Here is a 14,842-nt window from a genome sequence, read left to right as displayed (position 1 = left end):
AATTATGTAAAAATGAAAGCACATATAACACAGTAAAGGGAGGCATTTCAATAAGTAATATCATTTTACATTCTCTTGAATTTCACAATGTACAAGTTACCAGGCTTGTTCAATGTGTGCTTTGATCGATGCTCCATAGGACTTAGGGAAAAAGGAAATTTTCTATATTGAATTTGAGATTTGATGATAGGGAAGTAGCTCTAATGAGCAAAGGCTCCATGACATCAAATCACAAGTTAAAAATGTACAATTTCAGTCTCTAGGTCAGCTCTCCCATACCTTTCATTGTCACCAGTCAGGAAATATAAAGCACAGGGGAGAGGAGCACAGTGATTAATGATTTGTAGTATAATCAAGACTTTTTAGACTCTTCCTAGGGCATTAATTTTATTTCACTTTGTACCACTTGCTGATATATTTTTAAATGTTCTATCCCTGTTTGATGTTCTGATTCAAAACCATGGTTCACATTTTAGCATTTAAAATCTTATTAAGATATATGTAGTAATGAAATACTGAAAAATAATTATTTAGTATCAGATCTCTGAATTGTTGATTGAAACGTGATAAATGAATTGACTTTGTTGCAGAAGGAGCAAGAGAATGCTGAGGGAATGGAGTCTGGCCTGGGACCAGATGGGGAGGTAAGAATTTCTACTGACTCTCTACCACCTACTGAATGGAAGGAGATAGGTGGCATGATGAGGATAGAGAGCTGGACCCATTGGTCTTAGGAAGACTTGAGTTCAAAGTCAGCCTCAGATGTTACTAACAGCATTCCTTGACCTCTGCCTGAGTTTTCTCATCTTTAACATTGGGATGATAATGGAACCTACCTCTCAGGGTTGTTGTGAGGATTGCACTGGGTAAGATTTGAAAAGTACTTTCAAAAACCTTTAAAATTCAATATAAATACTAGCTATTATTGTTGCTGCTGCTTCTTTCATGCTATGATTCTGTCCCTTACATTAAAATGATGTGAATTTAAAATTTTATTTCCATGTCAACATTTGAAATATTTTATTTTCCATGTTTTGTAGATATATATGTATATATCTTTATATATATATATATATATATATTTAAAAGCTAACACTTCAACAGAAAAGGTTACCAATTTGACATAAACTTTCAATAGAAAAAAAGGTATTAAAGTAATAATTTATAAGAAATTATGAATGTAAGATGGTATGTTAAGAAGGAGAAAGTGAGCCAATTTAGCATGTAACAAGATATAGACATTCTCTTTTCTCAAAATGAGTCACTGCTCCTGGATATGTGATGCATATTGCTCTATATCTTAACAGATCCTCACATGTTATATGAGAGTTTATAAAATGAGTGTGCCTTGTACATAATCTGGTGGTTAAAAGAAATGACAAAATAGAACTCCCTATGTTAAGGATGTGATTTCAAAAGTTTTGCCTTCTAGAGAAAATCATTTCGTTTTCTTTATGGCGTGACACAAACAATAAAAACAAGCTATATTAGAATAGTGAAAGATAACGAAATAGGATATTTCATGTGAAATTATGATAAATGGTAGATTTCCTTCAACAAGTGAAGTGGTATCCAGATGCCCTTTTACATTAACAAGGGAGGGAGTTTCATTTTGCTCTGCAAGGTAATGGTTTTCATGATCAGTTTTAGCACAATACAGCAAAGGAATGAGATGGATTTTAGGCACTTCTTTTCTTTTTGAAGAGATTTTTTTTTGATGGACATCACTACTTATAGTGTTTGTTCATCTGCCATTGGTTGATTTCTGATGCCTTCTAGCATTTGCTGTTACAATAAGTAGGAATAAAGGGGTACCAAGCAGATCTTTTCTTCTCCTTTTCTCCTTTTCAACTAAAATGTCTTTGGGAAAAGTTAATCATAAGTAATAGATAATTTGAATTATTAACTTTTGGGAAAATACTTTTCAAATAAGAGTGTGAACTGCTCTCTTAAACTTGCTTTCTGGTATCACTAGGTTTTGAAAAGACCAAAGTCACATATTCATTTGCACATGTATCCATTTGCCCTCTAAATTTCAAGGAAAAGTGTTTATTCTCTTTGGTAGGCTTAAATGTGCCTCCTGCAATTTATTTACTTGCTTGATTTTTTTTAGCAAAGAACTTAGAAATAGTTCTTCAACTTCAGTCAAAGTTGTTTTTGTCACTACCAAATGAGTACTAACACATTTAGTTACATGACACTGAGGTAGTAGAGTGATCAGCTTTGGATATGAATTTGGAAGTATGTAGATCAAACCTGGCACAAATTATAGAACTTTTCATATGAAAAGTAGAAGTAATACTACTTATACTTCCTAACTCCTAGATTGGTCATGAAGAAATAATTTTGTAACACATCGGTTACTTGCAGGCTACTGCAAAAACATGTAGAATGATGGGAAAGAAAATAAGCCTCTGGTAAACAACAAGGAAGCCATTACAAGGGCCCAAATGGATTGTGGCAATTTGTTTTCCTTCATTCATAGAAGTCATGTTTGTAATTGCCATCAAATGGTGACTTTTGTCTTCCCTTGGTAGCCAATAGATGAAAGCAGTCAGATGAGCGATCTTCCTGTAAAAGTGACTCACACAGAAACTGGCAAAGTTCTTCTTGGACCGGAAGCCCCTAAAGCAAGTCAACTGGATGCTTGGTTAGAAATGAATCCTGGGTGAGTTGTTGGAACAAAAAAAAAAAGTGTTTTTGTTTTGTTTTATCTTTCAAATTATGTTATAAGTTATTGATGTTCTCTCCCTTCTTTAGACTTTGGTTGACCTTTTAATAGTATTTGAATCTGACTTATTGTCTACTTCCCATGAAAACTAATAATTAACCATATTTATCATCAATACATAGAATATAAATATGCATAAATATTAATGGATGAATCAAAGAAATAACTTTCCTTTCTATCTCTTTTTCTCCCTTCTTCTGTAGTTATGAAGTTGCCCCTAGATCTGATAGTGAAGAGAGTGATTCTGAATATGAGGAGGAGGTACGTATCTGTATTTCTTTTCTGTATATTGCTTTGATTGTAGATAGGGAAAGAAACTTATCCTTGAATTCTCCCTATGTCTAACTTTCTACTTCTTCCTGCCTCTTAAAATCATTAGTCACTTTCAATTGAGAAATAGCTCTAAAAACCATTTTGCTAGCTGCTGGTCTTCTGGATTAGCATACAGCAGATCTTGTTAGGATTACTAGGTGATAACTTGGTTGTTTAATTTAGCCTGGTACTTAACAATTCTCTAGCTCAGAGTTCACACCTTTAGTTCAAAGAAGCAAGTTCATTGGTTATAGGAGTTCCCACAAGCCCCTGGGAGTACTCACAAACCCATTCTCTGGGAGAATATAAGGAGCCACCAAGGCTGCCTCCTGGGACATTGGGTTTGGAAGGCAATCTGAAAGGAAGCAGTCGGGATTGGGATAAGGACAAAAGCTGGAGGAGATACAGAGCCAGGATTCAGGAAGAAGAAGAAGAGGATCCAAGATTCTACCTTCGCTCTGGCTGGAGTCTCCAGAAGCCTCCCAAGAAACCTGCTCCCAGAGAAAAGGATCTACAGAAAAGAAATCTCCTCCCAGAGAAGGATTACAATTGAGAGACAATAGGATATTAGCAAGATCTCACTAATAATCTCACTAATCTCACTAGTAATCTCACTAATAATGACATTTCTGATAGTTGGGACTGCTAGGGAGAAAGCAAATGCATCATTTTAAAACAATGATGTGGCATCATAAAGAGAGAAAGTTGCCATTAAGATGAAGTGACCACAGAAAAATTTGGGGACAGCTGAAGAAGAGAAAAATTAACAGGGAAAATAAGTAAGTAAATCCTATGGTTTTAAAGAGCAGTTTATGGAAGTTGAATTTTGCCATTTCTTTGGGCATCATGCTTAAGATTGGTAAACATTGGGATAAGGCTTTAGTTTGACACCTCTTGATTCTTGGATGATCCTGAGACTTCTTTCAAAAGGGCCTTAATGTTTCCTTTCTCTTGATATACTTACTTCCCTAAAGAAAGAACATTGTATTTCTCTTTTGGAGATAATATTTATTGCATATCCAAAAATTAGACTCAAGAAATAGGAACAACATTTGTTGGAAGTGTGATATTATTTTTGTTTGATAATGGTATTCCTTGTTAATGTTTAAGCTTGATTCTCATATAAACTTTTTTTGAATTGTCTTCCTATATTATTGTTTCCTTTATTAAAGCTTTTTATTTTTCAAAACATATGCATGGATAATTCTTCAGCATTAATCTTGCAAAAACCTTGCATTCCAATCCCCCCCTTCTCCAACCCCCTACCCTAAATGTCCAATATATGTAGTCCAATATATGTTAAACATAATATATGAATACATATTTATATAATTATCTTGCTGCACAAGAAAAATCAAATAAAACCAAAAAAAAATGAGAAAGAAGATAAAATGCAACCAAACAACAACAAAAAAAGTGAAGATAACTATGTTGTGATCAACAATCAATTACCACAGTCCTCTCTCTGAGTGTACATGGCTCTCTTCATCACAAGACCATTAGAACTGGCCTCAATCATCTCATTATTGAAGAGAACCACATGCATCAGAATTAATAACCTTATTGTTGCCATGTGCAGTCATCTCCTGGTTCTGCTCATTTCACTTAGCATTAGTTCATGTAAGTCTCTCCAGGCCTCTCTGAAATCATCCCTGCTTAGAGTTTCTTACAGAACAATAATATTCTATAACATTCATATATCATAATTTATTCAGCCATTCTCCAATTGATGGACATCCATTCATCTTCCAGTTTCTTGCCACTACAAAAATGCTGCCACAAACATTTTTGCACATGTGGATCCCTTTCTCTCCTGTCAGATCATTTTGGGATATAAGGCCAGTAGTAACACTGCTGGATCAAAGGGTATGCACATTTTGATAACTCTTTGGGCATACATAGTTGCAAACTGCTCTCCAGAATGGTTGGATCCATTCACAATTCCACCAACAATGTATCAACGTCCCAGTTTTCTCACATCGCCTCCAACATTCCTCATTATCTTTTCCTGTCATTTTAGCTAATCTGAGAAGTGTGTAGTGGTATCTCAGAGTTGTCTTAATTTGCATTTCTCTGATCAATAGTGATTTGGAACACCTTTTCACATGACTAGAAATAGTTTCAATTTCATCATCTGAAAATTGTTAGTTCATATCTTTTGACCATTTATCAATTGGAGAATGGCTTGAATTCTTATAAATTTTAGTAAAATAATTTAATGAAAGTTTGAAACTCTTGAAGTGGAATAATGATTAAGTAACAGAGTTATTGATAGTCTTGCCTGAAATCCTTAGAAATAATAAGTATTAAATAGTACCAGAAAGAAGAAAAGGAGAACAAATATGCTCTAAAAGAATTTAAGTAATGCAGCAATGATTAAACAGCAGCTCCTCTACACAGTTATGTTTTCCTGGTTCCTCTAGATAGTTATGTTTTCCTGGGAACCAGGGATTGAATTTGATAACCCCTTCTCTTCAGTCGTGTGAGCTCATCATTTCAAGAAATCTGAAGAATTAGCTCTTACCCCTGCTTTAAATAGAAAACTCTTTGAGTTTATATTGTTTGTTGTATTTATTTTGGCATATAATGTGTTTTCAAAAATGAATGCAATAGAGAAAGCTCTGCCACAGCACTATTTTTCTAGTTTCTGGATTTTTCTTTAGGATGATGAAGAGGAATTGAGCAGACAAGAAACTGAAGAGAAAATACTTCTTGATCCAAATAGTGAAGAAGTTTCTGAGAAGGATGCTAAGCAGATCATTGAGTGAGTACCATTTTTCCACTTTGCTGAAACTGGGAATTTTAGAATTGGCAAACTCTATATTGTCTCTAAGAACTCTTGAAACCTCAAAATGCTGACATAAAACATATCCACATGGCATGAATGTCTGAATAGAATTCCTCTTCACTTTCTCTATCAGGACTGCCAAGCAAGACGTGGATGATGAATACAGTATGCAGTATAGTGCTAGAGGGTCCCAGTCCTACTATACTGTAGCTCATGCAATATCAGAGAGGGTAGAAAAGCAGTCTGCTCTTCTCATTAATGGCACCCTAAAGCATTATCAGGTAAAAATGTGGTTTGGGTTTTCTTTGTGAGCTGACACAAATTATTTTGTCTATTTTTTTAAAATTGGGTATATATCTTATACATGTTGTGTTTACTACTGTTGCTTAAAGACAAATTGTGTGAAAAGCAATTAAAAGCTGAAAATAATCTGTAGTATTGAAGTATAGCAATAAATCATTCACCTGGGAGTTGGAATGTAATAGTAGATAGAGAAATAGACTAGGAATCTGGAATGCCTGAGTTCTAATCTTCTCTCAGTCACTTATTAGGAAACACAAGATGCACAAAGTTAGCATAAGGATTATTTGTGTCTGACCTGTGGCAGAGCCTTCAAAAGCTCACATTGGTCTGATCAGCCATAATCAGACACCTTAACTCAATACAAACAGTGTGAAGACATTTTGGTCCTCATTGAGAAAGAAGGACCATAACCAGCTGGGTAACATTTGGCAAATCACTTAAATTCTGAGTCTTCGGTTTCATTAATTGTGAAAAAAATGAAGGGTCTCATTTTGATAGCCTTTAAAATCCCTTCCATTTCTAGATATGTTAATTATATGACCTAATGCATTCTTTCCCAAAGAACATTAGTAGGAACCATTTTTCTTTTTCAATATATTTAGAATTTTAGAAATAATTTTTATTTGAGGAAATTAAGTATAGATTTACTTTGTAGATATATAAAAATTTAATGTTTTGTCTTGAAATAAACTCACTTTCCCTTAAGAAGAACCCCTAACTTCAAACATTTCGTTAATTGCTGCCTCCATGACAATGACTATTGTCATCTTTTTTCACTGGAGTAAACCATTAAGACTTTATAATACATTTGGTTTTATGAAACGTTAGATTAACATTTTATATTTCAACTGATAGGCAAACTGAAAACATATTCTTTTTACCATTGAATTTAGTATTATATTCTAACATAGGAAATATCTATTACATCACAGATCTATTAGATCACAGATATAGAGCTGGAATGATCTTTCAGGATAGTTGATTCCAACTCCCTCATTTTATAGATGAAGAAATGAAAGACTAGGAAAGCTTGACTACTTTTTACCAGCATTAGGCTGTTAATTTGCATAAACTTCAGTTTGACTTTCTGTACCTCTGTTGTCCCCTAGGCTAGTTTGCTTTTACTGATTCAAGTTTTAAGAGTCCTTTAGACTATCAAAAAGGAGCCATCATCATTTTCAACAATACCATTTGCTCAGTGGTCCAAACTTGTTAGATTACAGAAATCTTTATAAACAGTTTAAGGAGAAGTTAAAAATGGTGACATCATGTCTTAAGACAGAATCACCTATCCATTTTATCCACTACCAGCAAGAAATAAGAAAGAAGAGGGATTATAAATTGTTTATTTAAGGCTTATTTAAAGAGAAATTAGGTAATTTACCTAAAAAGGACAGAGTATGCCAACATGCTCTTTCTAGATGAGTGAAAAGTAGGTTAATAGTGTGTACTCTGAATAAAATTTGCTCTAAGAAATAAACAGTTGTTTTCTGAGTTACAAACTGGAGAAAGACTCATTTTCCCTCCTACAATATGATTTCCATTTTTATAGTGAGGGCCCACTTTCTTTAAAGGCCATGTTAAACTAATGAAATTAAAAGTATAAAATAACATTTGTCTTGAATTTTATGTAACTTCAAAATGGCCTTTTGCTTTCTTGACATCTTGATGGTTGAGAGTGAGTTTGATTATTACTTTGCAATTTTAATAGATTAATTTACACTTTACGGAATTGTGTAAGAGTAAGAGAATCAAGCATAGGATTCAGTGTAAAAACCTATCTTTGGCATGTAATTACCCTGATGAAATGAGTGAATATATCACGATTCCTGTTTTTTTCTTTGTGTTTTTTTTTTTTTTTCATTTTTTCTCAAAACATAACACATAGTATAGTGTTTTCCAGCTCTTTTAATCATGGGACACTTGGGATTAAAATGTATAGGCAGAACATATAAATATTAGTTTAAGGGATATTCCTGGGAGAAATTAGGGGCTTGACAAATGTTACAAAATGATTTTCATACTAAAAAAGTATTATATATAAGAAGCATTTTGATACATTTCATATGCTATGTTTTAGAAGCAAAATAGTGAGCACTGAAATTGTTCATGAAACCTCAGATCGTGTCCCATGGAGTATCAGAATTCATCAGATCAACTCTGCAAAGGAAACTTCTTAATTATTTGCTTATGGATGATTGACACTCAAGTTTTTACAGTTTCAAGTCGTTTTTCTCCCCCATCTTGGAGACATTTGGGCAATACCTATCATTACTATCTTTCCAGTTCTCCCATCTCTTCCTTTCAGAAACCCTATGATGTAATCAAACTTGACTACTTGCCTATTGAATGTATCTTATGTGATTTGCTTTGTGTTTATGGATATTATTCCCTCCAATAAAATTAAATTCAAGTATTTTATAGCTACCTGCAGGGAACAATGCACAGTGCTGGCTTTTGGGAGACTGGAGAGGATGTTTAGAGACCTTAGATGAAGGATGCTTTCCCCTATTTGTCTATTAAAATCCAACTTAAAAAAGCTTAGTCAAAAGGTCACCTCCCAGAAAGCCTTCTCTCTGGTCATACCATGTAGAGGGTCACAGTCATTGGGGAAACTCTGGGTAAGGTATAAGACTCTTCAGCCCAGAGGCAACCTGCTAACAATGTCTAGTTCGGCTCCCCATCTCCCATAAGGGCTCTCAGCCTTCCTGAGAAGTCAAGGAGCGGTGACAACCTGTTTTTGAGATTGAAGCAGAGTGATACCAGGTAGAAGAGTGATACCAGGTGGCAAACTATGGATAATAGCAAGTTATTTATGTGGTCCCACATACAGTGTTGTTTTTGTTACATTATGTAAAGAGGAAATAAATGACTCCATTTTCCACCATCTTAAGGAGTCCCACCTCATCACTTCTCTACTAGGAAAACATTTGGGCTGTTAGTTTGTCATCCCTCATTGTTATCCCATGAATGACACATCTTCTTTTCTGGTTTTACATCTTTTATGTCACTTCTTGCAAACAAATCATAGTTGTTAATAAGCTACAGTTTATTTATATTCAACAAGAATCTTTTTATCATTCCTTTGGATCACCTACATTGGTAATTCTTTTGAGATCCTAGTCTATCCATGATTTATAACTATATAGTCTCTTTAGGTAAATATTATTGTAAAAAAGATGGGCTCTGATAGCATGAAATAATTTCAGACAATGGAATATGCTGCATTTTTCCAAATATGCTCCACTTCAATTTTCAATTCATTATGGATTGAAAATCTGTATTAATACTGATATGTGCATAAACAATCTGGTTTTAGGTAATTCTGTTTCCTTCACAAAAAAAGAGTGCATTTCATAAAAATATTTTACCAAACTAAACCAAACCAAACCAAACCAAACCAAACAACATCCCAGATTTTAAGATTAGTATTTAAACAGCAACAACAACAATAACAAATTGTTGGATTGTTTATGTAATTCCTTTTTTCCCCTTTTGTGTGAATAGTTGAGAATTTGATTTAGTATGTATCAGTTTTTTGGTATGGGAAAAGTATATTTCAAAAATATTATGCAGTCAGCTTCCAATTACCTGACCATATGTTGCCCACATTGCAGATTTTCCATGCATAGTTGTGTAGTTCCATTTCCAGGAAGGAGTTCCACTACTCCCAGAATAGTGTTCCTGTGCCTCCTGGCAGAGAAATTATTATCATGAAAAGAAAGATAGGTTACTACACAGATTTTCTCTGATTTTCTCTCACCCTTGTAAAGACCAACTTTATGGTTGGTTGGTTGGTTTGTTTTAAGTGCTGGGTTTGGATTCAGAATTCTGAAATAATTTTAGAATTCCATGAACCCATGAATTCCAATGTTAAGTAAAAATGAATAAGAAAGCTGCTTAAAGATCCTGTCACATGCCACAATAGGTTATTCTAAATCTGATTAACATGCAGCACCTCCCAAATGGTAATGGTGATTAAAAGTTCATACTTTAAATGATTTTTTTTTTTTGTGCTGGTGTTTCCCCATGTTCTATAATGGGAAACCCGAATATACAGAACTAAAAAGTTAAGAAGTCAGAGCTTTATTTCACTTGCATTAGTATTAATTACCTGTGCAGTTCTTGGATAATTGAAGCAATTATTCTTCATTTCAGCTCCAGGGCCTAGAATGGATGGTTTCACTGTATAATAACAATTTGAATGGAATTTTAGCTGATGAAATGGGGCTAGGAAAGACCATACAGACTATTGCACTCATCACTTATCTGATGGAGCACAAAAGACTCAATGGACCCTATCTTATCATTGTTCCCCTTTCGTAAGTAAAGAATTCCATACTTATCTTTCTGTGCATTGTAGACAAGCCTATTAATTGCTTGCCCTTGTTTTATGTTAATGGTAAAATTTAGTAAGCAATCAGATAATATATATTCTGACTAAAAACATTCCCCTCAAATCACCAAGTTATTGGCTAGTATAGGCAATGGAATCCAATGCTTTTTTCATTACTGTTCCATTAATTCAGTAGCCATTGTGTATGATATAATTTAGTACTTATTCCTTAAGTGAACAACTTAGGAGGAAATACTTTTTAAACATTCCCTAAGTGTTTAAAAGACAGATTATAGCTTTAAAAGCCCCTAGAATATGATAGATGCTAGAAAATGTCAAATTGAATTGACTTCTATCTCATTTGATCACCTTTTAAAAAATATTCCACCCTAAATGTAAATATTTTACATAATTCATGTTGAACTGAATTGTAAGCAATTCAGTGCTTGGAGTTATGAACTTGTATACTTCTCTTTGTGCTATGTCTTTATGTCCACTCTTTCCTCTTCTATCTAAGGCCTAAAAATCCCATAAAGATTCTCTTAAGAGTCTATGTGTGGATTCACATGTCATTTTATCATTATCTTTATTTGGGTTTTGCTCACTGGTTTTATACATTTGAACTTGTGTAAAAATAAATTTTTTTCTCTTTAAGTTACAGCATTATTTGAATAAGAAACCACCTTGTATAAAAATAATATAGTGATTTTTCTCTCTCAGATGAATGGAATGGGATCATTTAGAGCTGGTAGGAACCTTCAAGGTCATTTAATTCAATCTCCTCATTTTATAGATTAGGAACTGAAGTCTACATTGAAGGATTTGTGGGAATTATGAATCACACTGATGTCCTCTTATGATTCAATTCTGGAACTAGTTCATTGGTTCTAGTACTTGGTTCTGTCTTATGAGAAAATTTTATTCAGTCATGGAATTGTAAGAAAACTTTGTTGCTTTGTTTCAATCTAGCCCTCCATGACTGGTACGTCAGACAAACCCCTGCCTACTATGTAGAAACTCTTTACTAAGGACCTAGGTTGTTCAAAGATTGATGCAATGAGTTTTCTCACAATTTTATATCTCAAGCTATCCATGTGAATTATTTGAAAACTGGCCCAGTCAGTCCCAGCCCACTGTTTCTTTGTGCCTTTGATTGAATATAGACACTTTTCTGATTTCAGGGAATTTCACCTATTCATTCTCTCCCTTTCAAACTGGAAAGCCCTTAATCTGTCCACCAATAAGAAATAAGATAATCTAATTATATATCCTATTTTGTAATCTGCTTATTGTTATTTTTTAAAGAATAAAAATTTGTTTCCTCCTGTATCTGGGGTCTAGTACCAAGCTAAGGAGACCTGGTTCCAATTTGTTAAATGCATTTGGAATTCATTGCTTAGTAGTAAGTCATTATTCTTGGAAGCTCAAAGCTCTATTTCTTTAATTATTTCCAATTTCACCATCACAAGAGAGACAGAATCACTTCTCCAAGGTCACACAGGTGATAGAACTGAAATCTAAGTCTAAAGTTCTCTGACTACTAATTCAATCCTCATGACCTCAGCATTTTGTTGGTTTTTTAAATCAATATACTTCTTGAAAATAATTTTCATATAGAACACAAGTTCCACTTTAGTACAATATTAGAAAATTTGTTTTAACTTACGTTGAAGAGCTTTCTCTACATGTCTCTCTCTGTCTTTATCATTGTCAGTTTCTCTTTTTTTTCTCTCTGTGTTTCTTTCTTTCTGTCTCTTCTCTGTCTCTGTATATCACACACACACATAAACACACAACAAACACACACACACACACCAGCTTCTTTATGGAATATATATATATATATACTTATATATATATATATATATATATATATATATATATATATATATATATATATATATATATATATATATATATATATATATATATATATATACACATTGCTTTGTATTTTTAAAAAACTCATTTACTTTCAAATTGTCTGTAGTTCTTGAGAATTCAACATTCATTCTGGAAGTTCACATTCTGAATCATATTCACAAACATCTTATTGTTAATTTGCTTTCCTTTTCAGTAGCTATATATGAGTCTGCTTTCCTTTATATAAGATTTTTGGTGTATATTTTTCAAATAGATTTGTAATGTTAAAAAACAATGTTTATAACAGTATTTATTTAAATTTCTTTCATTGCCCATATCATTAAAAACTAGAGAACTTTATAAGGTGAAGGCTACAAATAAACAAGTATACTTTTGACCACTGATTCATGCAAATGCTGTGTCTTTTTTTTTTTTTTTCTTCTATAGGACTTTATCTAACTGGACATATGAATTTGACAAATGGGCTCCTTCTGTGGTGAAAATCTCTTACAAGGTTTGAAATGCTGCTTTTGTATACAAATCTGGAAAAGTAAAAATAGACCATATTTTCTTCATTCCATATGCACATCTGTGAACTGTATTTGGTTGTAAAGTTTTGTCATGTACATCATGTACTAAACAGTGAGAGTTAATCATCCCAAGAAGATTACTGTAATAAACCATAATTACTTTCAGATAGTGAAATGCTGAAGAAAATTGTTAATTATCATATTGCAAGGTTTCTGATGAGAGTAATACAAATGATAAATACTGCACATTCTGTGTATTGCTGAATGGTTCACTGTCGGGCTCCTGCAGTTCCAACTGTTCCTATAAAGTCAAGCAATTACCAAGGACACTCGCCTGCGTGCTGAATACTTCCATAGAAATGGCGTTTTTCAATCCAGCAGCCCGTTCTCCACAACAAGGTCACTGTCATTTTCTTTACTCTCATTCCTTTTTTGGTCTTCACTGGGTCAAACATTCTTCAGGGCCTGGAAGGATCCAGATGTGTGCCATTGATCCAAGCCCTTTATGATAACATGCATATTCAGTCACAGTTTTACCTATTAAGCAAAGATGGTGAGAAATGATGGACAAATACTTATTTCTTTTCAGGGCACTCCTGCAATGCGCCGATCGCTTGTTCCACAACTTCGTAGTGGAAAATTTAATGTCCTTTTAACTACTTATGAGTACATTATAAAGGATAAGCACATCCTTGCTAAGGTATGGTTTTCGTTTCCTTTATTTTTTATTTTTATTTATTCATTTATTTTGCTGAAGTAATTAGGGTTAAGTGACTTGCCCAGGGTCACAGTTAGGAAATGTTAAGTGTCTGAGGCCGCATTTGAACCCAGGTCCTCCTGAGTTCAGGGCTAGTGCTCTATCTATTTCACCATCTAGCTGACCTTTTCATTTTTTTATGTTCAATTAAAGCTCACCTCATTAAAGTTCAAACAATTTGAAAAATCAAGTTAATATATATTTGGATCATTATATGACATATGCTTATTTTTAAGCATAATAGATATCTTATGGCCATAGTCTTTCTTTTATGTTTACTTATTTACTCTGAGACTTACTGTATTATTCTTGTCCCTATCCTTTTGATATGGATAACTGGTTTTCTCTTCATAAAAATTTCACATGGATTCCTTAATGTCACTTCTTTCCTAATAGCTCTGAACCTGCTAGTGGAGGACAGAATTATTTTTGTTGCCCTGGATTATTTTCAGAAGTTCAGATTCATCCCTTTTATTTCCTTTGTCTCTTCCCAGCAAAATTAGAGACTGTCCATATGGTTGTTGTCTCCCTATGAACAATTATCCTTTCTATAACTCCTATGTTTTTCCATTTTCAGATATTACCTGGTAAAAGTTGGGCTATTACTTAGAATTATTGATTCATTTTCTTTTTATTTGTTTCTTTGGAAAATTATTTTATCTTAAATCCACTCTTCACTTGTGTTCTGGATAACCTTAAATTAGTATAATTTCTGCTAGCCTTTAAAGAGAACCCTATTTTTAAAATTTAGAAATATATTTTTTATTTTTGTTAGTTAAAATTAGCTTATATTTATATAAGGACTTTATATTCTACAAAATGCTTTCCCTATAATTCTGTGAGTATAAGAATTGCTATCAACTCCATTTAACAGAGAAATAAACTGAGGCTCAGAGAGGTTGTATGACTTGCCTAACAATATATATCTAGAAAGCATCAGTACCAGGTCTTTTTATTACAAGACTGCTCAATCCACTATACAAAATTGCCTTTATTTAAAACATAGAACACCCAGGTTACTTATACCTTCAGAATCCAATTCTTACCATGCAATAAGAAATTTGGTTTTACACACATATATTATATCTAGGTTATACTGTAACAATTTAATATGTATGGGATTGCCTGTCATCTAGGGGAGGGGGTAAAGGGAGGGAGGGGAAAATTTGGAAAAATGAATACAAGGGATAATGTTGTAAAAAAAATTACCCATGCATATGTA

General features: G+C 33.4%; 1 protein-coding gene across 9 annotated transcripts in view; it reads left to right on the top strand.

Moving 5' to 3' along the window:
• Positions 1-14,842, top strand: part of SMARCA2 (SWI/SNF related BAF chromatin remodeling complex subunit ATPase 2) — a 221,731-nt gene that overhangs the window by 76,410 nt on the left and 130,479 nt on the right. For all 9 annotated transcript variants that reach the window (XM_074280637.1, XM_074280641.1, XM_074280645.1 and 6 more), the window contains 8 exons: positions 591-644; positions 2,538-2,668; positions 2,935-2,992; positions 5,707-5,807; positions 5,965-6,112; positions 10,293-10,456; positions 12,781-12,847; positions 13,453-13,563. In XM_074280637.1, the coding sequence (XP_074136738.1) occupies positions 591-644; positions 2,538-2,668; positions 2,935-2,992; positions 5,707-5,807; positions 5,965-6,112; positions 10,293-10,456; positions 12,781-12,847; positions 13,453-13,563 (834 nt within the window). The remainder of the gene's footprint in view (positions 1-590; positions 645-2,537; positions 2,669-2,934; positions 2,993-5,706; positions 5,808-5,964; positions 6,113-10,292; positions 10,457-12,780; positions 12,848-13,452; positions 13,564-14,842) is intronic.

The sequence above is a fragment of the Sminthopsis crassicaudata genome, chromosome 1 (genome assembly GCF_048593235.1).
Source record: "Sminthopsis crassicaudata isolate SCR6 chromosome 1, ASM4859323v1, whole genome shotgun sequence".
Lineage (NCBI taxonomy): Eukaryota > Metazoa > Chordata > Mammalia > Dasyuromorphia > Dasyuridae > Sminthopsis > Sminthopsis crassicaudata.
The sequence above is the reverse complement of the archived record's forward strand: the minus strand, read 5'-3'. Positions and strand labels throughout refer to the sequence as shown.